Genomic DNA, 25,726 nt, shown 5'->3' with positions numbered 1-25,726 from the left:
GAACACTTATTAATTCAATAATGAATGAAGGTTGAGTTATTGAAATTAATTCATATTTCGATAAAGTAAAGCATAAACCATTAATTACAAAACTAAACAAACCTTAACTCTCTAGCTTACGTAACAAGTCGAGAAAATGACACTTGAACGAGAACGATGAATTTCTATTAACACACTCTGAGCTGTTGGATGTCTCCAAGACCACCGCCTACGCCGTCAGCAAGTCCAAAACGTTGGAAAGGAAGAATGGCTCTATCAGAAAGGGATGATTGCTTTGGCTACAAGTAAACTTTACTTAGCTTTTGGGTCATTCTTTAAAAAAACAACTAAAAGACTGAAGTCCTATCCTTCCGGTCCTAATGAAATTTGTCTCGGTTCTTATTGGTATTTTATGATAATTACAACAGCTGGAATGACGTAGTTTCTAGTTACATCATTTCAGCTCTTGAAGTTGTATCATAATCTCTTTCAAAGATACCTTGAGTCTAAAGTTGAAGATGTCTGGCTAGAACGTATAATTCGAAGGTATGATATGTTCATAATTTTTAAAAATATATATAACCTATTCAATCCTAGCTAAGAGTGAAGAAAATAAATAAATAGCAAGGATTATATGAGTGAAGGACCGACCAATTGGTCCTTAGGGTCGTTGAATGGTAAATGACTGATTTGAAAATCAGTCCTAGGATCGATCTAACACCACATACCACAGATGACGTTTTTTAACTCTTGACTTTGGTATTTTTTCTTTTTTGTACAGAATTCACCTTGTTAATTTAGTTGAAAGGGTGAATTCATGAAGGCTGTGTACAGAAGTTAACTATAGAGTATTATTCAAGTACACTCTACGCACAAAAGTTATCTTTTTACTAAATATACCTATTTAGACAAATATTGATCCCGTGGTCTTCGTTTCGCCACTTGGTCTGTATCTTTGGGGAAGGGAAGTCAACTGACGAAACAGCTAAAAAGAAAATTCATACTATTTTAGTTCATCACAATCGGCAAGTCTTGATGAAAATAAGCTGTTCCGAGGCTTTTGACCATTCATTACATCGTGGTTTATAAAACATTTAAGCGATATGGGCAAAATTCTTATTTTGAAAGGGCAACGTTTACTAAGAAAGTCAGATTTTTTTTAAAGCCAGAATATAATAGTTAAATACTTTTTTTTTTGTAATGATATTTCCAAATCATCAACATTTGTTATATTGCTTTTTCCAGCTGTGAATTTGTTACTTTCGTTATTCTTTATTAGTATGATGAACGTGGATTGCTTGAACTCGAATTAGCTGTTGTTAATCTGGGAACAATTCCTTGTTATTACATGAAGAATAGTCTCATTGTTGGTGATAATTTGATAACCTCTCACGCCTTCTGTTTAGTTATATGTGAGCTATAGATCTCCAGAAGAAGAAAAAATAGTAATGTATTAAAGAAGGAATAGTGTGTTTTAGGATGAAGGAATTACAGATCCGGAAATCTGAGTCAATATTGAAGTGACTAATTGACTAGTGGTACCTTACTCATAGTCATGATCTTAGCTGATACTTGAAAAATTGTAAGAAACTCTATTGATAGATAGAAATGTATGTCTCAACAGTAAAGACCAAAGCCGAATGTGTCATACAGAAAAATCTTCAAGTGTAAAAAAGGTATGCTGCAAAATTACTAGAACCGAATTTTCTGTTTTTTTAAAAACCTTTTTTGAAAAAAGAAAGGTTAAGATATACGATACAGATTTATATCTAAAAAAATTTTATGTTATGCTTCATTTAAATCAAATTTATAATGATACACTGTCACAAAACGTATCTGTCTCACAAAATTCAACCATCAAGTCGTTTTCTACATACACCTGCGTATCATAATATATAATATCCTTTTCTTATACATAATATACAAATTTCTACTTTCAACTGCTATGGGTTTGGGTTGATTTAACTCCCTTTGACCAACTCGTCATAAAACTAGAAAATTAAAATGTCCCGACCCTTACGCCGACGAAAATTGAGTCTGGGAGTAGGGCTCTATGTTCATAAAGTGGCGATTGCAACGTCTTAGGGGATTGCAATGATAACACTTGAGGTTACGAAGATTTAAATAGAAATAAATCTGCATTTAATGTTAGTGAAATTTTAGTTCAATATGTGAAACTGGGCCTAGGGATAGAACTTTGTGGTTCCCAACATTGGGATTGAACAGATGCAATAGAAACACTGAGATTTACATTGTTATTTAATCTTTTATCAACTCGTGTAGAGTGCTATTCGTACGAAATTTAAATAGTGTCAATTTTACAAAAGGGGGGAGGTGCATTAAACAAAGGATCGTAAACTGCTTTGAGGGTTTAGTATCCTTGACTTGGAATATCTGAAATTTAAATTGATCAAATAATCAGGATCCTTATATCTTTTTTGATTGCACCCCGCATATTTTGAAAACGTAACTTCATCCAAGCCAGACAATTCTGAATTCCATTTAACAGTTAAAGTTCTAATATTGTAGCAAACAACAAATTGTACAATATTTAATTAACAAATTTCTTTACCAAGCTTTTAACAAGTATTTCAATACCTATTCCATTGTAAATTTGAAAGGATTAGGATGTTGATGTTCTATGATATTTTAGCTTAAATAAAAAACAATGCCTGTGAACTTAACTTCAATACAAAACCTTAAACATATATGTAACTGATATTGAAAAGAATACTTAGGTAAATGTATTACAAGTTACTTCTTTGATCCTTACCGGCTCCAGACATTATCAAGCAGTTGGAGATCAGCCACTTACAGTTCAGCCCATTGGACTACTCTATACGGCAGAAAATAGAGTCCGGGACTGCCGAACACTCCATAGTAACATTTAAGACCTAAAGTGATCTGTTAACAAAGAACATAGACTATATTTATAAAGTTTATATGGCTTCGCCTGAAGATCATTTTTGAAGCCAATAGAGGTCATATTAATTATTCTTTATATAGGATGTGGCAAATTGATTTCCTTTTTTTAAATGTGTAGCAATCAATCTCTAGAAGGAGTAGCAAGGTGGGTGTGGCGTCATTCTACAAACAAAATTCTATTTTTTTTTTACAATCAGTCGCAAACAAGAGTTGGAATAGTGAGAAATGTGTGTTTGCTGTCGAAAATAAATGTTGGCAATACATGAATTTTTTTCAATTAAACTAATTTTAGTTAAGTTTTTGAGTTTTTATTTGTGCCTTTTACAAAAATCAGAAATGATTTTTTGATTCAGTTTCAACATTTGAAATTTGCAAAAGTATTTGAAAACAAATAACTAAAAAAATTAAATATTCTAAAGAGCTAAAATTAAACACATCATATTTGATGTTATACAAGAATTCTTAATTTGCACAGTTTGTCTAAATTGGATAATTGGAACCGGATTTATTCCGTAAAAACCAGCATTAACAAGTTTTTTAAGGAATTTGCCAATATCTACATAATTATCAATCAACTCATCATCCATAACTATGAAATAAGATGTTTTGCCAATTAAATTTTGCATTTTTAATTTCAAATAACGATCACTTTAATACCTTTCGATCAAAGGTTGTTTAAAGATAAATGAAAAAATAATTTCATTTAAAAACCGTTTATTCAGTCTATGGACAATAGGGAACGTCACCATTCTGATATGAATTTAAAAGTTTGTAAAACAAAACTTTAAATGTATGTTATCATTATGAAACAAAAATGTAACATTTATAATATATAAAACTTGTTTAATTACCTTTTGGAATAAGGAATTAATGATGTTGCGACCTTTATAAGCAGAATGAATTTATATTAAAACATTTTTTACTCTTTATATAAATTGTAAGGATAAGTGGTTTGTGGTGATGATAATGCGAATCAGAGAGGGAGTTCACCATAGCCTTATATGCATGTATTTGTATATGGCTTATTAAATGATTCGGAGTTCATTGTTACAATCTTAAAGAAAGATAAAAAGGTATGCCGTAGAAACCGTTCACTTCACTCGCAACAACGGTCGCAGAAACTAAGTCGACATCCTGTCAATCTATATCATATTATTTACGTAACTATATAGTTATATATATAGAAGCCTTAACATTGTTTTATTATGAAATGCAAAAAATTAAAAAAAGTATTATGTAAAAAAGTAATAATAATAATAAAAAAGTAAAATAAGAATTAAATTCGTGCGAATTAAGTTGAAATTTCCTCTTTACGCAGAAGATAATTTACATTAAATATAACTTACCTTATAATTAAAATATTGTTATATATACATACATACAGCAAAGGAACGAACAAGTTATGGCGATAGTGTTCTTAAAACACTATATATAACTATGCAATATGGATATCCAATATAAATACTATATACATAGTATTTATATGTAAAAACAAGGTGTATGACTTATAATCATTTATCTAGGTCTGGATGTATAAAAATCATTTAAATATTAAACAACAAAAACTCTAGTCTACTTCAGACTAATATTGAATCGGCTTAGTGATTTTAATCATTAAACCTCTTCATCAAATTATGTTTTAAGTTTCGTGGGGCTGCTGTCCTCTAAACCATTTTTTAATTAATCACAATTGAAGCTGCTATACTTATAGACTCAAAACAAGATTTAAAAAAAAAAATATTCTTCATCTCAACACTTTGAAATGAAGAATATTTGAACATAAATAATAAAATCTACTTAAACCGAACATCCTTCTTAAAAAGCAACAACAACTACTTAAATGATAACTTGTTTAGCTGTAAATAATGCAGTGTGGTTAACCAAATACTACCGTTTTTGATTGTAAGATTTAAATAAAATTAATCAGAAGCAACATAAAATTATACCTCAAAATATCCACTTTTTTTCGTAAAGTATCATCCTTCTGCGGTCACCACGACTTTCAGTATGGGCCTGTAGGCTTTGAAAACCTTGGTGATATAGTCATTATACATATAAGCTGACTCCTTCTTAACAGAGGCCTTCAGTGTATAAAATTTGCGGTGGGGGACTTTGAAGCCATTGCTCTTCACAAAGCTCCATATTCCATTGTCCAGTGGTGAGGAGTCCGGTGATGAAGGGGGCTACAAGTTGGAAGGCCAGAATCGTTGAAAGTTTCCTTGCACCCAGCTTGATTTGTTATGATCTTATGCCAGATGCTGAGTCTTGTTGCCAAACGTAATCCTTTTAGGGAAGTTGACATCCAAACGAGGCTTGATAGCCTCTTTCATCACCTCCTGGTACTACATGGCCCTCACCCTGAGCCCACCGTTCAAGAAGTCTTTCGTGGCAATCATGTTGTGTCCTCCACTTCCTGTCTTCCATAAAGGGATCTCGCCTCTGGTAATGAGCCTTCTGACCTTACGGAAAAGCTTAACAAAGCAATTCACAATTTCCGCTACATCCTTTATAGATTGATAGGGGCTAAGAGCTAAGATTTACACTTTGTTACCTTCTTCTCTCTATTCTCTATTTTTGTTGACGTATGGCAAACAATAATACAGAGTAAGAAAACTTATAAATTTTGAAATAATTCCTTTCTAAAAAACTCAACATCAATTGCAAGTAATAATGGCTTTATGGAGCTCTAACTTCGCATATTCAAACAAAGCTAAAACCTCTGACCCTAAACAGAAGCGATGCCTGTGCAGTTGGTTGATCATTGAGTCTATTCGTATACAAAACAAAGGTTATCTCCCCCCTCCCCATATACTATTCAAGATGACGTTCCTTCCGAACATATTATCAAGGCCAGTAAATCCAGGACTTAATTCAAAAATATATTTTATTTATTTTTCTCAAGCTGTTATATTTATAACAAATTTTTTATAGTAATTTTAAGGATTCCAATCCACTCGACTCTGTTCAATTCAATTCGATATAACACTATTAAAAAGAAGTTTCGTTATTTGCTATATTTTTTTCTTGATATATATATTTTTTTCTTCATGTTTCAGAACTACAGTACGAATAAAGTTTTTAATTATAATAAATAATTAATTAATTACTTATTTCATTATTCATTTTTTTTTTTTTACATAATAAAGAATTCGAAAATTAATAATAAAATTACAATTAAAAATGGAAAAATAAACAAACAAAAAAATGAACTAATAAAACAATTATAAGTTTTTAATAATAATATAATATAATACTGAATCAGTCATGTTCGTAAAATGGAGTATTTCCTGTCTTTCTTTAAATGTATATATATTATGTACCTATTTATAAATATCTTCATGTTATTAAATCTAATATGTATGTAAGAATCATATTAATTATATCACAGAAACAATAAGAAATTAAAGAGTTAAAAACTTAAAAAGAGACAATTAGCTCTGCCATTGACAGGTTTTTTTTGAGAATGAGAAATTGCCGATTTCCATTCTCAGATATGTATGTATGTATGTATGGTTGCCGAACATGGACTTCGGAGTATCAACTAATCCTCCTCGTCTTCCCCAGAGAATCTTTGTCCAAGCTGCTTTTGCTGTTGTAATTGCTGCTGTTGAAGTTCCTGATGGCGTTGGAGTATCTTTGCTGCAAAGTTGAAGGATCCAGCAGAATTGGGTGAGTTAGGATTGTGACATAGAGCTCCAGAAATGAGAGGATTTAAATGGTGGAAGGTTCCTGAACTAAAAAGAGAAGATAGCGTCGTGGCTGGATGCCACAGAGGTGTTGTCACCGCCTCTAGTTGTCCTAGACCTAGGTTTGAGACTGACTTGACTATTGGTATAGAAGAGGATGAAATTGGACTACAAGGCCGACTATCATCGTCTGAGCCTTCGGCTTGAAGATGGTGATGACTGCTGTTGTTGCTGCTATTACTATTACTGGACTTTTTGTGATTGGCAGCATGGACTGCAGCCTGAACTGCAGCTGCTGCAGCGACTGAGGATGATAATAAACTTTCAATGCTAAAGGGACTGACTTTTGGTTTAGTCTCTGAGTGACGATCCTCGAGGTTGTCTTCTTCCTCTTCTTCATCCTCTTCCATTCCCTCACCACCCACAACATCGATATCTCCACAATTGGAGGATGCATCCATTGTTGATATATCAAAATCCATAGTGCTCTTTCCACCCGCTTTCTGTATCTCATAGTCGCGTCTTAGAGCCTCCAATTCTACATGAACTCCTTTGGCAGACATCTTCTTTTGCTGCTTCTCTAATTGCTTGAGTAACTTACGATCTCGACGCTCAATTTCCTTCTTGTGGAGCTCCTCTGCAGAAATTGGCTCTCCAGAACAAGTTTGGGGATGAGCATTGTGTGCTGGGCGTCCTGGACCTTTTTTAGTATTTTCCTTTTTTCGAAACTTGGCTCTGCGATTTTGAAACCAGACCTGGAAAAATGATTAATAGATTATAATTAACCTTAGTAGGCTGAATGAAGGTTACAATGAACTCACAGATATCCGTGATTCCTTTAGGTCCAACTTGAGAGCCAAAGCCTCTCGCATGAACACATCTGGATAATGACAAGATTGAAACACTCGCTCTAATTCTTCTAACTGCCATTGGCTAAAATTTGTTCGACTTCGACGTCTCTTGGCTTCTTCACTCTCAGAATCATCTGATTGAAATATGAATATAAAAATGTATTGATGTGTAAATATTTAATATGACGTTTTAAAGGTCTTACCATTAGGAGAATGTGGATTATCGTAGGTGCCACTCATTCGCGCCCCAGCATTGTTGTGATGCTGATGGAGATGGTGGTGATGATGAAGTGCCGGGTTGGGAGGTGAAGATGAACCTCTACTCCCAAGATCTAGACTATTGTTTGGACCATCCCCACCACTCTGCGAATTTGTATGACTACCGAATTGCTTTCCACCACCTGAGACAGGCGGGGATGAGAGGAAGGGATGAAAGGGAAGGGGCAGGGGTAACCGAGGAAGGTTTCGACTGGATGCGAGTCGATTTAAAAAGTCTTGTTGTTGGGAGCGAAACTGCATGAAAGTTTGATCGATGGGGAGCGTAGGATTGGGTCGTAGAGGGAGTCTCATGGCTCCTGGTCCTCCACCAGGACCAACACTGTTTGGACTATTTCTACAACTTAACACTTCCTCACGACTGGAAGAAGGACTTGGCGGGGATGAGGATGAAGGAGGGTGACTATTGTTGACGACGCTAGGTCTTCCTCCAGGTCGCAATGGAGGAAGAAGTTCGGCTAAACCTTCTTGAAACAGCTTGGCGAATTGACTTGGGGCTACAACGGTCAAGGTGGATGGTTTTGAGTCTGTATTATATTCCTGTTTCAATGGGTATTTTTTATTTGTTTAAAAAATATTTTCCTTCCCAAATTTTTTTTTCAACAACTCACACATCTCACTGACTTCAAAAATGGCTTATAATAGACTGAACTCAAAAATTGGTATCTTACATCTCTCGATATTTTCTTCTTTTTTCTCAAAAAACTACAACATGTAGAGTGTTTTTTTTTCCCTTTCTTTCTCAACCACCAGAGAAAAGGAGTAGGTAGCAGAGCCAGAGAAAGAAAGAGAGAGGGGGAACTCCGATCGCCAGCGCCGCTTTGCGATTTCAATATAAATCCAAGATGGCGGGGAAAAGAGCTTGCCGGTTTTTGGTATTATTTAATAATAATATTATTTTATATATACACATGTATTTTTTGTGAGAGGGCGGCGAACTCCGCCCTATACACCATACAGAGGGCGCTTGTATTTTAATTAATTCCTCATATAAGCTTACAGTAATAACAATATTAATACATACAAATATCAGAGTCAAAAGTATTTTGTTGTTGCTATTGCAATTATGATGCAAGTCATTATGATTAAAGTGAATGGATTAAATATGATGAAGAAAAAGGCAGAAAAAAACAACAAAAAAAACTTTCTAATCACTTTTTTCTCACTTATAAAAGTAATAATGAAAAATAGAATTAATTTTTTATCAAAAGTTGGCATTTAATACAAATAAGATTAACTTAAAAAAAATAAAAAATGTAGACAAATACAAATGTATTATAAAGAATATAATGTTGAATTGCACAATTTTTTAAAAGTATTTGATATATGTATATAAATATATGATGTTCGGTACTCCGGTACCACCGGAGCCAGAATGTATTTGAAAGTGGTGGAGGGGACAAATTATGGAATGGTAACGTTTTCAGGGGTGCATGCAGGATGATTATTATTTTTTTAGTTGAGAGGGGGGAGCAGTGACTAGTATTTTTTTCGTTGGCGTTGGCTTTTTTAACAATTTTGAAAGAATATCTTTTTGACAAACACTTTTTGTGGAGAATTTGAGAATATTTTAAACGAATTACCGTTTTATATAAAAGACATATGAAATTGAAAAATGAAAACACTTTCAAAAACTGATTTTATAAAAAGTTTATCAAAAAGGGGTGGGGGACAATGGTTTGGCGCCACTACTCGGTTCTATAGGGATACTAGCACATTTAAAACGACACTATGCTAAATTGCTATTAGAATCGGTACTTGCAGCACCCTTTTGGCACAAAAAAATAATCCCCCTAGGAAGTAAAAGCCTCCCATGTATACCATAAGATCTTTTTTTGTTGGGGCTGAAAAATCCCCTACCGTAATTAATTTTTTTTTATCCTCCACCCACCCAGAACAAAAGCCATATGAACACCCTTATAAATGTAAATCAATTGTCCTCAAAGACGACATTAATGTTCTATATTTTCAAGCAAAATAGTTTCTAAATATCATCCCTAACTTTTGCACCGGACCCGGTATAAAAAAATTGATATCGTGACAAGACAAAAAATAGTTAATAATTTTATTCCCCCTCTTATATTATACCTATATCTATATAGGTATATAATGGTTTAAATGCCAAAGTTTTATATCATATCTGTAAATACATAGTATTTAGTTTTTTTTTAAGAAAAGAGAGGTGCACATTAAATCTCTTTATTAAGTACAGTAAAGGAAATTATTATATAATGGAGTTTTTGTGAGTCGAATATAAAAATAAAAACTTATTATAAATTTGTAAAAAAATCGTTGTACGTACGTATGTTTTAAATAGCAAAAAATCAATTGAGTTTCTTCTAAAAAGAAGCGAAAAGAGTTTTATCAATGTATATATTTTTGTGTCTTGTTTTTTTCAAATTTTTGCAGACATATTTTTATTTTGTAGAGTTGTAAAAATATGTCTTGCTGGTACTAAAAAAAAGAAAAAGAAGAAATTGTGAGGGTAACCCTGACAATTGGAAGAATGTTTCGGAGAAGAGCAGATTATCTATAAAGACGTTTTGTTTGATTAGCTGCAAGGAGTGGTGAGTGAAAGGGAATGAGCATAAATCTCTCTACGAATTTTGCACAAACATAGGTAGGAATCATGTACTCCGATGAGATCCTCAATTCTACTACTCAGAGTCCAATTAAACCTACACTTATACCTATCTAACAAATCCTGTAAGTTAAAGTGGGTTAACTGGATCACTTATGCACGGATTTATTCTCCTCTTCTTTTGTTATTATTATCCTTCAGCCCATCTTTATCTATTTTTGAGGACCTTTAACACAAAACCTCTCCTTGCATAGTAATTTCTTGTATTCTCATCCCATTTTTCCCCTTTTAAGCAAAAAAAAAAATCGAACGGTTACAATGTTCAAATCCGTATTATTTACTCAGAACATTATTGGGAAATTAATCATTAGATTAGCTATTATGCAGATAAATAAACTTAAATCTCACCACTCTGTATTTAGAATGGACATAGACGGGAATTACTTCGATGTCAATCCTCATTTCTACTCTGAATCCAACAACGACAAACACTTATAACTAGAGACAGGATCTGTGTAAGATCTCAAGTGAGTAAGAAATATGGAAATACTGAATTATGACAAATGGTAATATTAGTTGCCTATTATAGGATTACTATTATTATTTCCTTTTATTTATAATAGGGGGCGGGGAGAGAGAAAAAATGAATTGATGCTTCTTAAAAAATTAATTATTTATACATTTTAAAATCAATTTACTGAACCAAAGATACGCAAGAATTCTTCTCTCTGATACTTATTTTAAAAAAAAAGCAACAAGGGTTTTTCCTTTTTTAATTGATAGAATGAGCTTTTTCTTTACACACATCCCCTCTTTGCTTATAACCAATACTCATAGTGTCATGAGACCACACACTTTATACTTAAAAGTTTATTTTTTTTAAGAGTGAAAGAACGATAATAACAGTATTGGCAAATAAACAGACAATTGTTTAGGTAACTACAAAACATTTCGCATGTGTTGTAGGCCATATTTACTACAACTCTATCCGTTGCAACCTCTCTTTTCTAAGTATATGAAACTTAATTAACCAGCGAGTGTTCATATGTTATATATATATACATAAATTGATAAAGGTATTCAGAGAGCAAATTATCTACGATTCTTCTTCTTCAGCATAATACATATTACATATGTGAATCTGAACCATGTAGATAGATCGATTAAGAATCAAGGGGGTGATAATTCCCCAGGGGAAAGTCTTCTTTGAATGTTGTACATATATATATATATTGTAGGAAAATGCAAATTGGATTTTGCGGAGATTATTGTTGTATGTTCTAAATAATCATTTGGGTTTTATCTACATATTATATATCTTTGTTATTGATTGAGAATAAAGCGGGGATCCTTTATTCTATACACACATATTTTCTCTTTTTTTACCCTTATTCTTCTTAACTTGATGTAAGGTGTAAAAAGAGTGTAAAAAATGAAGAAGAAAATAAAAATGAATTCGTGAGGAATCTAAATAATCCCGTAACATGTTTAAAAACCATAAATACCATTTGTTCTATCTGTGTTTTTTTTATTTAGAGAGAGTACTTCTACATATTTATAGTAGGGATATGTGCGTTATTCTGCCTCTTTAAGCAAAGTACATATTGGTGTCTATGGAACATAACATGAATATGATGTTAGAGTTGAGAATAAAAGATATGACGTAGTCAATTCCCTCATATGATATTGTAGATAAATTACGTGAAGAAACGAGTCTGACACGTCCATACATAGATATATATTTTAAACGAATAATGATCTCAGAGAGAAAATGAAGGTAACCCCCCCAAAAAAAAAAAAAAAAAACCAACCTCTTCAGCGATTTTTCCACGCAATATTAACTGATAGAGCAGTAAGAACTAAAAAATCATCTAAAACAAATTTCTTCATCAGACCGAGAACAGCTGAGATTCTGGCCAAAAGAAATTGCGTTTCAGCTCTTTTTAACGCAGGAATGAATTATGAAGAGATCTCCCTATTCCAAGGGTCTCATTAAAGAAGTTGAAGGACGATAAAAGATTCTTGAGAGGTTAAAGACAAGGGAAACAGTCAAAAGGGTTTTGAAGACAACTTGGCGAATATCTGGACCTAGTCAATGTTGTATAGAAATACTCCTGTCCTCACCATACTGTAACTCTCTTGATTATGGGATCTGGGGCGCCATCGAGAAGAAGACCTGTGCCACCTCCCATGCCTATGCCCTAAATGCTGCCGTGGAGAAGGAGTACAAGAAGTACTTAAATAAAATCTGCAAGGTTTTGCATCGAGGCCATGGTGAAGCCCAAAGATGGAAACTTTAAGTGTTTATTTTTCTTTAAAAAAACAATTAAATCTCTAAGTCTCATTGTCTTTCTACTTGTACTTTTTGAGATTCCTGATATAGCTGATCCTGAGAAAAATTTTCCATGATTCTCAGAGGCACATGTACTGGTCAATTACGCGAAGGAATGAGTCTTATAAATTAATGTATTTTTTTTTAACCAACAGAAGCTAAATAAAAATAAGGAAAAACTGAAAATAAATATGTCCCAATTGATTGAGGAAAGAGAGAGAGAGAGAGAAATGACGTAGCTAATTTCAAGCTCATGGATGGTATTACGAGTAAATTGCTCAGAGAAATGAGTCCCACACGTTCATATATTTAATTTATACAAATTATCATAAGATGAAAATAATTATTAACAATATTAAAGTTTTCCAAGTTATTCAGGAAATAAATAAATAAATGGTATAATTGGTCAATTACGCAAAGGAACGAGCCTTATACGTCCATATACAAGGATATTGTTTTTATCTTAAATATTAAAAAAGAAATAAATAATAGAAAAACAAAAACTTTTTGTAGAAGGAGAGATGATTAGTTATTTTTTATGGTACTTAAGCAGCAATATATATTTCTGGCTTAATAATAAAAATGCAAATATTTATCATCAAAAATTGTTTAATTGTTTTTCAAAGTATTCTCCAGCATGATTTATAGACTTTTGCATGCGCTCAAACCAATTGTCGTAGCTCCTTGCCACTCCGACTAAGACCCAACAATTCGACGTTTTGACCGAACAAAAAGGCGCGGATTCGAGCTGGTGTGAACAATGATTCGTATTCTCTTGTTCGTTTTATCCGAATACTTCAGGCATACAAATTCTGATGTACTACTCAGAATTGACTGTCCTACGATGCTCAAGGGGAACAGTCGTTGTTTTGTTTCGGGCTCATACGAATAGATCCATGATTCCTCATCTGTGACAATCTTATAAACGTCTTTTGAAGCACCGTGAGCGTATTTTTTCAATATTTCTTTGCAGCAATCGACACGAGCCTTCTTTTGAGCAATTGTCAAATAGTGCAGGATCCTACGAGAAGAAACCTTTTTTTACGGCCAGGTGTACATGCAATATCTAATGTATGCTGGTGGAAGAAGTGCCCAAGGATGCTTTTATCTCACTGTACGTCACACACGGCATCAATGTTCTCTGGTGCAACAACCATTTTTGGATGCCCTTCACGGAATTCGTCTATGAGCGAGCGTCGGCTACGATTGAACTCATTAAACCAGTTTTTCATAGTGCTATATGATGGTGCTTCATCGCCATACAAAAGATTTATATTCATCAACGCACTCTTGTCGTGATATTCCACGTTGAAAGTTGTGAAAAATGATCGCATTCACGATTTCATTCCATTTTTTTGACAAATTAATTTTTTCAAGTCACTGTAAACAACCAAATGATGGTTGTAGGTCAAAACATTCTGAGTACGATTATGCTACAAAAATGTCAAACTTATCAAAGGAAATGTAAAATTACGCCTGGCAACATTTAGTGTAACCTAGGCCAGAAATATATATAGCAGCCTGCGTATTACAGGTCAAACACAAAGAAACGAGTATGACAAGTTTATATATTTGTTTCACACAAATGATAAATGAGAAAACGTACCCAATTTTCCCCTCAATGGTTTTATGCTTCAATTACGCAAAGGAACGAGTCTGACACGTTTATATATTTCTTTTAGACTAATAATAAATAAAGAAAAAACAAACAAAAATCCCGATTTATTTCTCTCCAAATAAATATGTTTATATATAATTCATAGTCAAATTATAAGATAAATATATACGAGCCAATCTAAGAAATTAAGAAGAAGAAAAATAACAATAAGAACAATAACAAATAAATAAACAAAACTTAATCCAGTGATTCATAATAAATGAAACACAACAATAAATTTAACTTATACCTAATAATATGTGGGATATTGAGCAGTCATTTAATAGGAGAATAACTAATAAGGGAAAGAAGGAACGAACAAACGAATTAGTAGACACACACATAAATATGATATTTGTTTTAGAAACTTCTTCTCCCCCCCGTTAAACATAAGGAGAAAAGTAATTAGTAGATAAATAAGTCAGTGGTAGTAATATATCATTTATGAAAAAAAAAAAAGAGTAGTAGTTGTAGTGATAGGGTGAGTTTGGCATCGTATCATCATGTTCATGATGGAAATATAATATTCTATGAGGATCTCACTGCGATTGTAATTCCTAATGGGAAGACTAGGACCTTAATCTGAGTTATAAATCATGATAGTAGTACATATATAAGATGAAAACCATGATTCTGTTATTCCACCTCTTCCTCCTATAAAAACAACAACAAGAACAGTCCTGGTTATGGTTGGTCATAAATACATATATATCTATAGATATTAGTGTGTCAATCCCTATGTAGTGAATACAAAATTAGGTTGGATTGGCCTAAAACTCTGATTTCCTAATCAGTCTTAGGTCCCCCTCCTTCCCTTTCTGTCTTTTTCTTTATCGTTCTATTTTTTTTTTTTTTTTTTTTACTATTCAACGTTCCTCAGGACCGATTAGTTGGTCCTTGCTATCCTTTATTTTCTTGACTCATAGCTGGAATTGAAGAAAATAATGAAGGATAGAGATAACCTACAGGTTTTTCGCAGTAAAACATAGACTATTAATTCCTGTAAATTTCTCTTTGATAGAGGAAGGTTTAGTTGTTATTTTTGACAATTGGGTTCATTCATCGTTTGTGCATAAGCAAACTACAATAAATATTTCGTCAACTCGTCATCACGAGTGAGCAAGAAGCAAAAACATAGCTCATCTCAGATCTACTAGATACGGAAGTTGAGGTGGTGAGGATATTGGACATTGTAATGTGCTCCAGGAGCCTGATTTTCAAAGTGGTCATGATGAAGAATGACGGAGAAGACATCTCCAGAAACGCAGGAAATGGAGACACAATCTAAATAGGAATCCGGACTTCATGTCTAGCTTGGAGATGAAGATCAAGGAGTACCCAACAAATGATGAATCACATTGCCTACGACTTCTCCATGGTTATTAAAACCATCCAGAGGGTCGATAAGAGCGAATTTGGATGTCCACATACACGAGGACTCCCATCTACTTTCGGACAGAGGTTATGAAAACCAGGAGGCTCAAGAGGTAAAAAAGCAAAGAGATGTGGTCCCCTTCCTCGCCAGATTTGAACCCACTGGACTTTGGTTCCCTCTTACTTTGTCATCAGCTTTTGAAAGGCCTTCCAACGACGTGTAAAGTATGAGTGACCAAAATTACAAGTTTTTTCGTAAAAATTATTATTTTTTGTTATTTTTGAAAATAAAAAAGTATTGGAGTATTTCTAAAGCGACCTCTCAAGTCTACGCTTTGCTGCCAAATCCTGTATAAATAAATTCTAGCTACACACCTCTTACTTTAAACTTAAGGTATCTTGTCTCTTTGAAAGTGGTTATGATGAAACTTCAACAACCGAAATGACGTGTTAGTAACTATGTAATTTCAGCTGTTCCATAGGACTGATAACATTAATTAGGACCAGACGGATGGGATTGCAGTCCATTTTAGTTTTTTTAGACGAATCCAATACTCCTTAACATCTAAATTAGTTGATTTTGATTAAAACTTAGTTTAAGAGATAACCAGAACTAAGGAGTGTCTTGTTCATTTTCCATAACCTAACAGTTTAATAAAGGTTTGACTGTATATTTGTTTGATTTTACAACTTAAATAGGATACAACAAGTTTTCTGATTTCTGAATAATTTTTGATAAGTTATAAGCTATAAAGTAACAAAAAAAAAAACCCATTCAATAATAGATTAAAATATGAATAATAATATTTTATTCCGTTGTGTTGCTTTAAAAATGAAATTCTTTGGTTAAATGACAGGAAAAAGGAGAACAAAATATGCATTATACACGGTACAAATAAACTTGTATATTATTTGTCTTTAACCTATCTTCTATGATTAAAACAAAATAACATTTTACGACAAACTAATTTAAATACTTTTTGGTGTATTTATTCAGCTTTAAATAATTATAAAATATAAATTGTGTATCTCTTTGGTCTTGGATTATAATAAAAGAAAAAATCATTTATCGTCTCAACTTGAATGGGGTAGCGTGAGTTTTAATTGTTATTTTCTCCCGATTAGTACACATATATACAAAATAAAAAAATTGAATGACTCAAGTTAAGAATCGGTATAAAATTTAATGTTCACTACGTATGATTGACACCCTAATATACATATATACACAACCATATATATATATATAGATAGATTTTGTGTACAACTATTATAAGATATAAAAATTAAATATTCATGAGATTCTACGGCGATCGTTATTACTATTTATTATTAGTTATTGTAAGTGTCTTAGTCATACACATTATACCTACTATAACACATCCATGTCTTCACCATCTGGTACCCCTGTCTCACCTCCCCCCTTTATATATATCTATGTATATTTACATCCCGATTCTTTTATGTGAATTTAAAAACGATACTTAAATTAAAAATATTATTATGAAAAAAATCTAATAAATATATTATACGAAGATATAATATTTAAATTTCCCTTTACTTATGATAAATATTTGATGAACCAGAACAGGTTAACCTCTTAGAATGTATATTATATGTACAGGATATGGTTTTCATATTTGATGTGATGATTATTTTGGAAGAATATATCTATATTAATAAAGAAAAAGTTTGTCGGGATTGATACCATTAAGTCATTTTTGATCTAAGAAATATCGATCTAGGAACGAGTGTGGTTTGCTGATGATGAGCGTGTCATATTTAAATATAAAAAAAAATCTTATTAAAAAAAAGAAAACAAACGAAGAAGATGTCAAACCATAGCTCAGCGTGTCTTATCAAAAAAGAAAAGAAAGGAGAGTATATATTTACTACATTAAAGACTCATAACTCCAAGCCTTGCCAAGTATTCACGCTATTATTTTTATAAATGTGGGAAAAAACAAATCCCTAATACAATGTGTCCCTACTTAGATATTGTTCGGTATGCCGGTATTATAGTAGTACCAAGGTCAATATTAGTGTTGGGTTACGGTCTGGAAATCCTAAACCGGTCTGAGACCCTTATAGTATTTGTAGACCGAATTAGTTCGTTCCAACCAAAAGCTCGGTCTGGACCGGTTACATAATAAAGTCGGTCTAGATCGGTCCAGAGGAAAAATTCATTACAATGAGGTCATACAAAGTTTAAACAGAGATAGCTCGGATGATTTTTAATCCCCTTGTCTCTTATGTGTATACAGTATTTGTTCCAGAACATAGTGTTCTTTTGATATCTTTTTGAAAAAATAAAAGACGGTTGATCTAGAAATTAAAAAAAAAATTTGTCGCTCATAATAAAAAGGTCAACGGTCTTAGACCCCGTCCTGGATCCACAAATTGATTATTTTATTGGGTTAGAAAAAGTCACTTAAGACCCAACCAGGAAAAAAATCGGTGCTATACTAAGTGCCAACATTAGTAAAAATTAAGTATATTGTAATATACTTAATTGGTACTGAAACCAGGACATGGAGCTCCATTTTGTCATAAAAATATCGAAACACTCTTCCCTTTATCCAAATTTTCCTTTACAAGCTAGACCCCTCCCCCCCCACTGCAAGCAAAATTATCCTTTGTATTGTGTAAGTGCCAGTTAATGGACCGAAACTACATTTTGTTTATATGAAAATATTCCTAACCAGAAGCGGTACAAAAGTACATGACTACACTAATTCCTACAACACTGAAATAGTTGAGAAATTGAGCGTGTCGGTTGACTAATAATAGGATGAATATCCCAAATCACAAAGAGTTTATTAATTTTAATGTAATTCCCAACTTTTTTAAGTATAATCTTGAGGATAATTCGTCACTTCAAATTCTTAACTCTTGTCTTGGCTGCTTAAAGTCTCGCTCAGATTGTCTAAATATTGGCTAAGGTGATCTTGAATATAGCACCAATAATTATTATTATCAAAAAGTGATAATTGGCCTCTTCATTCAAGACCCCTTGACGCCAATTAACAGTTGCCACAATGTCTAATAATACATATAAAAATAAATAGAATTTGATTCCTTTTTACTCATTAGCAAATCCATTACAAATATTTATCTTTGAATTTATTCATTAGAGCAAATATTAAAATGAAGAAGTCAGTAACTCATTAAAACTACAGAAACTCCCCCCTCCCAACAGTTTAGTGGATCTCTTCTAAGTAAACAAAAATAGATAAGTGTGAGTTTTGGCACCTTTTTATGATGAGGATATTTTTGTTGTTGTATATTTAGCATTTGAAAGCAGACTAAATGCTAATATTTAAACAATGAAAGAGAATTTCCATTTGACAACAAATAAAATAGAAATGACATTATAAACATCAACATTATTTTAGGTTTTTGTTATTTTAACAAATAATTTATTTTTATTAGAATACCTAGACCTAAAGTATGCTAAATAAGACAAATTTCACTCTTGGTAGATTACTCAGCTTGAGGAAGTGATAATGAGGTCTGATTTTTCTAGCAAAATAAAAAAAATATATATATGCAACTTCATAACATTAGTTGTAAATTGTATTTTTAAGTATTAGGCTTCGGTTTTTTGTTATTTCTTAATTTGATTATATTAATGTGTTCACCAATAATAAAATCAATTATGAAACTGTCCCAGCTCTTAAGATAATGTGAATTCAATTTCTATCAATGGAATATCAATAGAATCATATTATGTTATAGCGCTAGATCAAATTTATCGCTTATATTTTTGGATCATTTCATTTGTGGTTTGTTGAACCCCGTTGTTATTTAATTATGATACTTAATGACTAAGTTATGAATTGTATTAATTTCACAAAGAAAAATTATGAGCATTAAAGTAGACTGACCGAATATAAAAATCATTAAGTTTAATTTTCTCCTTCTTAGATATCTCTGTTTGTTTTTGTCTTTTTTGGATCTTGGCTGCATTTGAAAATAATAAAGTAATCAATTTAGGGAACTGTTTATACCCATACTCATTATCCACCTTCAGTGTGATCAAGTGGAAGAGCTGTGAGCTAGTACTCGAGCCAAACTTAAACAACTTAACACTAAACTACAACCTTAGACTCCACGTAAATAGATTTGCGACTGAAGACATGTGCCCCTCCGGCATTTGGATCATTAAAAAAAATATATATAGAGCAATGTGGTTTTAAATTTGATGTACGAAAAATTTGATTTTTATTAAATCAAGAAAAAACAACTCAAAACCAATTTCGACATGTTTAAATATTATATATAGCTATTTATTCAATATGTCCTCTTTCAAAAGCAATAAAAGCCTCGACAGTCCGGTAAACAGATTAGTATCTCTTGAAGGCGAAGGCTGCATACATGACGTACCATACTGTCACAATGGCAGCTTGGAGCAAATCAAAATTTGGATGAGAGTTTTGCAGACACTCTTCTCCAAATTGGGGATTGATGTAAGAGCTGGAGGAGGGCCACATAGAGACAGGACAGAGGCTATCCATATTGTTGCTGCAGGAGTTATGGAGTTCTTGATGTTGTAGGTCTGTATGGAGTGACAAGTCTTTGCAGCCTTATAGTACTGACACAGGTGCCTGGCCTTTTTTTGTTGTTGTACCGACATTTTTACACTTATAGACATGGGATCTAAATATTACTTGTTTATTTTTGTTCCGGCTGTTGTTTAATTGGTTAGAGAAAAGTTGTAATTAAAAACAATGGAGATAAAGTTTGTGCTGCTGTAAATATTGGGGCCCCACTCGTTATACCTTTTAAAAAACCTATGCTCGCAAGGATTTCACAATTTTCACATCTCTAGACATGTACAATGTACGCACGCATATTTTAATGAATGAATATTTCTTCAGAAGAACAAGAAAAGAACCAGAAAGGATTAGAAATAAGAAAATGATGAAATTTATGGCTGTGAATTACTGCCTTTAACTCCGCTCCTAATTAAGATTAACAATTAAGATATTTGGATACATAACACGGATTTAATTGAGCATATGTACAACGTAACTACAAATGGATGTAGTCAAGAAATGGAGATTCCTAGATGATCATGAAGAAAAAAAGTTAATTGGTTATGTTGTACCATGTGTGTTTGTATGTACTTTCGTATTATGAGCTGTATATTATTTTTTCTATCTATCAAATAAGGTAAGGGGGGAGGTATTATTTCTTTTTAATCTTTTAATAAAGGTTTGGTTTTAATGACTTTTTTTATCTGTTCATATATTCTTCTTCAAGGTGATAATACTAACATAGACCTTTTTTCAATAGGTTTTAATGGTTTGTATATATACATATATATATATTTAGAAAACAAATGTTCAAAATTCAAATGTAAACCCAACCATTGAATGAATGATTGATTATCAAATCCCCCTGTTTTGAAAAAAAATATATATGTTAGGGGAGACTGCGAAAAGTTGCCACAGAGTCTATTTTTCTCAAAAAGATCCAAAATGTATCGTGCGCAGAAAACTACAGCGCTGAAGAAAATTGCCCGTGGAAGATTGCCTTGGAGAATTTTTCCAGTAAGGAAAATTACTCGTATTTCTTCAAACTTCAAGATGAATATTAACCCATTATATATTCGCTTAATATTTTAAATATGTTTTTAAAAGATTTATCATATAATTAGCTTCTATCTTAGGTCTTTAAAAATTATTATAAGAAATTGATAGGATTATTTTATGTAGGAATTGATAAAAAATAGATATTTGATAAACCAAATTTTAATTATTAAAATTTTATTTCATTTACTCACTGAATGATGTAAATTATATCCAATAGGAATAAAAAAAGTAGTTTAAAAATTGAGTTTACCCATTGCAAATTAAAGAAAAAAAACCCAATTATTTATATGACTATTGTAATACAAATAATGTTTTTTTCATGTAACGTAGCATTCATAAGAAAAAATAGTTAAATGGTGTAAAAGACAGAGAAACTGCGGGTCGCAATTTACAAACCGAGAGCTTATACTATTTTTCGGTGTTAAAGGGGTTCCTTGGATATAATGGTAGTGGTTTTTAGCAATCCCACATTACATGGGGGGGTATTCAACAATATTTTAAGAGGTCCTAGGCTATATATGCCCCCCCCCTCTTACCAATCCTCTCGATACATTTCTTAGAAGATTGGCTTGAATTTGAAAAAAGTGCATGGAAATTGAAATTGACCAACAAATATTTATTTGGGATATAGCCTAGGACCTCTTAAAATAGTGTACAGTGTTTTTAGAGTTGTATCCCAGCCTTATTTGTCCATTAGTTGACGTTTTGTTGTATTATATTAGTGATTGCCATTCAATTCTTAGCATTTAGTTAGTACTTTTTTTACCAGTGTTTTGAACCTAGCAAATTGATTGCAATAAACTACTTTTCTAAAGCTCTACACCCTTTAGCTACTGCTATAAACTAAGTAGTAAAATAAGCCCATATGACCAATATTTGCCCAAATGATTTTAGCGACGCGACTACTCCTTTGTGCGCTATGGGTGCCGAGGGTTTCGCAATAGCTATATAATTAGTTACACAATTCACCCTTTTAATTGCAAAGGGAAGCAAAAATTGCAAACGTCACGGAGGAAAAAGATAAGGGTAACCTTATCTGTAGTGTCTTTAAAGTAAGCTCTAGCAGGAGGGGAGGGGGAATTTGACGTATACAAATAATCTACTGAAGGTCACTGGTGTTTTAGCTCTTGATTTATATGCTAGAGTTGAGTATTGAAATGTTTATTAGGTGGTCGTATATGTGACCTCATTGGGAGCTCAATTAGATTACAAAATTATGTACAGGGTTGGGATTTAAAATCCACAACAAGTTTAGATCTCAACATCTTGGCAAATCTCGTATCCACCATTTGTTTTAGTAGCCTCGAGATGTCATAATAAAATTTTAAATCAATGCGATTTGTATAAATCGGATAATTGGAACTGGATTTATTCCGTAAAAACCAACATTTTTAAGACCTTTATGTTCTGGGCAAAAGAAATGAGGACTCCTAGATAGCTGGATCTGGACCACTTGGACTACTATGTGTGTGTAGTCTCGGCGAGAGAGTTCAATAAACGTGGACTTAACACTGCTGACTTGTTGCGGGCTTCCATTATCGAGGTAGTGACCAACATGGACAAGGAACTCCTCATCAACCCCTGTGCCAGGGTCAGGTTGGAGGCTATGGTTGAAGCTAGAGGGGGTTGTTTTAAGGGATTGACTTCACTATGCACTCCTAGTTGTTGGAGCAAAAGATTACTGAATATATATTTTGAGAAAGAAATTGTAAAATACAGTATCCTTAAATTTTCCAGATTATATTCCGAGTTTGCTATTTTATTTTTGGCTGCACAACAAATTTAATCAACTATTGGACTGCAATTTAAGAATCTGTATGATAAAAGGTAAAAATAATAGATACACACTTCTTTATATGAGTGGCACAATTAGCTTCAATGTAAAACAAAGTAACTTCAGAGGGAACAGTTAAGTGTATATTAAGGGATCTCCTTTTTTCTTCATTAGAGAAATAATATTATTTATTAAAAAATTCGGAAATTTTATTTATTTAGTTAATAAATAAAGGATATATAAAATGGATCAGCATCCTCTTTGTTTCTGTTTCTTTACATCCCACCCTTTCCACATGTACAATATAAATGCTATGTACATAATTACCGACGACAAATATGGCAATGCCTTCTATAGGTACACTGTGGCGGCTACCTATGTATAGCAAAGCGTTAATTGATTCGTTCCACTTATTTCTCAGCTTCATAATATATATTATGATATATAATAACCAAAGCAGACTCTGAGATGATGTTGATGGAAACATGTAAGGCTCAACTGCCTCGAGGAGGGGAGGAGGAAATATACCATAACAACCAACCATAGGTATAACAATAAAAATAAGAAAAAAATAAGAATAAACAACAACAAGTCCTCATTGAAAGCACGATGACGTCACAGACTACTTTTCCTTCTTTCTTCTACATACAATTACTACTTCTATCCACTACCACTACTAAATATGTATAATAATAATTATTATTTATAATTAATGATTCCAGGTAGCGTGAAGGTAATTTGTACGTGTAAAAACCCCAGTTTGATAGACCTTAAAAGATTTTTTTCCCTCTCTTTCGTTCGTTCTATTGTAGTGATATCTTTATTTATGTATAGTGCCTATCTAAGGTATTATACACTAACTACACAATTGTTTAACATGACAATTAATTGTAATATGTACATTGTACACATAAATAATCATTAATAAATATTTTGGAAGGTTTAAACCGTCGGAAGGAAAAAAAAGAAGCCATCAATCTACATAAGCGGAATGTTAGTAGCAAAAATGGCCAAAAGTGTCATATTTAACAATATTTCACGTATTTTTTCTACAACATTCACTCACCCACATTTCTTTCTTAGTGTAAATTTACTTATATCCTCTTTAGGATGATTGTCTCCTTTGTCTTTATCCAAAAGGTACCTTAGCTCAATGATTATCCCCGGAGCTGAGAAGAAGTGTATGTATTAAGAGGTAATAAGTAGCCGGAATACATTGTTTAGCTCATCAGTGGACCACTAAACTTGGGTTCAGCCCATGTTCGTCTATGTATAAAAGTAGTCCTGTTGGCATAAAGGGGTGTTCAATTGCACACTATTGAAAAATGATGTTTGAAAAGAGTTAACCAATCAGGGTTCTCCGTCTATAATTCAACACTTTTTGAAAATTACAAAAATTGTTATTTTTCAAAAAATATCATCAAATTTATTTCATAAATATAATCAAAGGACACCCAATTTATATCCTCAATCTTTATAGCTTACTTTTGCTTTAATTAACTGTTCCAGCCTGGTGGATAACTTTGCAAAACAGTTTTTCTTTTTTTAAGCTTGGCTCTAGGTTTGCTTAAGCCGTAATGATGGTGGCATTCAGTTGGTCCTTTGTTGTGTATCGGAGTCTCGGAAGCTTCCCCTCGAGGTGCCCAAAATACCAAAGTCCAGGGGGAACAGTCGGACAGCGGGGTAGCCAAGGATCTTGTTTTTCAAGCTTGTTGAGAAGGATTTTGTACCAGGTCACACGCTTTATACAATTCAAACTCTGATGTGGAGTTCTCTTGTAGTAATGAAGTTTTGCTTCACCAACAATTGCATGGTGCAAAATTCACGAGCCAGGCCATTGACAGTCACTTTGCCTCTTTTGTCTTCAATGTTGCATTTAACTGCATCAACCCATTCTTTTGGCCTGGATCTGGACCTTGCGGAAGCTTTAGCTGTGCTTCTCGAAGTCACCCTGTACACAGTATAATTGTTACAGCTCAAAAACTTAGAAGATCTCTGATGATGATTTTCCATGCATCATAATATACCAATTAGGACAAAGGGATACCATTTAAAAAAGTGATGTATGTGAGACGGAGGGGCCTGTAAAAAGGACCCTTTTTTTAAACATCTCAAGCCATTTTAATTTACAATTTACTTTAATAGATTACCTCACTCAAAGCTCTTTCATTTTTAGAGTGATTGCATATTAAAAGTCTGTACAACCATGGGTGTTATGCTAGGCGTTGATGAACAAATGATGCATGAAAAGATTCACTTTTCAGCTTTTTTTCTGTGATGTTTTAAGTCATTTAAATTTTGAGAAAATATGTTTTTGTGTCAACATTATTTTCATGGGCTTGTCCAGTGACACTTTTAAAAATATGAGGTTTAATTATTTTTTCATGAAACTTCATTAAGATTTTTAATTTCCAAACATATATTAGTCGACACCAAGAAAATAACAATTTCTTAGCAGAGCAGGATTTTAACAAATAATCTAAACTACTAAACTAATTCTATATGTAAACTCAGGTGCTTTATTATAATAATAGGGAAAATGATATCTTGTAGAGAGTACTCTAAAACTTTAGACTTTTTTCAAGGACTGATAACATGGACGGGACTAGACTGGACAGGAAGTATTATAGTTTATATACACATAGAGTTGTAGAAAATATGATCTAAAGCGCATACGGTTTTTTTTCTAGATTA

The 25,726-nt window shown here is 32.7% G+C and overlaps 1 protein-coding gene across 1 annotated transcript; it reads right to left on the bottom strand.

The window, feature by feature from the left end:
- Window positions 1–5,774: 5,774 nt before the first annotated feature.
- On the bottom strand, window positions 5,775–8,365 carry LOC121120727 (uncharacterized). Its single transcript, XM_040715583.2, has 3 exons — window positions 7,645–8,365; window positions 7,412–7,575; window positions 5,775–7,345 (listed from the first exon to the last, which is right to left on the bottom strand). Exons 1-3 carry the CDS (start codon window positions 8,009–8,011, stop codon window positions 6,446–6,448), a joined length of 1,431 nt encoding a protein of 476 aa, XP_040571517.1. The 5' UTR covers window positions 8,012–8,365; the 3' UTR covers window positions 5,775–6,445.
- Window positions 8,366–25,726: the final 17,361 nt, after the last annotated feature.

Source organism: Lepeophtheirus salmonis, chromosome 6 (assembly GCF_016086655.4).
Source record: "Lepeophtheirus salmonis chromosome 6, UVic_Lsal_1.4, whole genome shotgun sequence".
Classification (NCBI taxonomy): Eukaryota; Metazoa; Arthropoda; class Copepoda; order Siphonostomatoida; family Caligidae; genus Lepeophtheirus; species Lepeophtheirus salmonis.
This window is presented reverse-complemented; position numbering and strand designations above follow the sequence as displayed.

Bases quoted from the DNA above. Each gene is read 5' to 3' on its own strand.
- LOC121120727 (XM_040715583.2), bottom strand. From the start codon at position 8,011: ATGAGACTCCCTCTACGACCCAATCCTACGCTCCCCATCGATCAAACT. The intron at 7,576-7,644 runs GTAAGACCTTTA...TATTTCAATCAG, and splicing joins TAATCCACATTCTCCTAATG to ATGATTCTGAGAGTGAAGAA. The intron at 7,346-7,411 runs GTGAGTTCATTG...TCATTTTTCCAG, and splicing joins TAAAGGAATCACGGATATCT to GTCTGGTTTCAAAATCGCAG.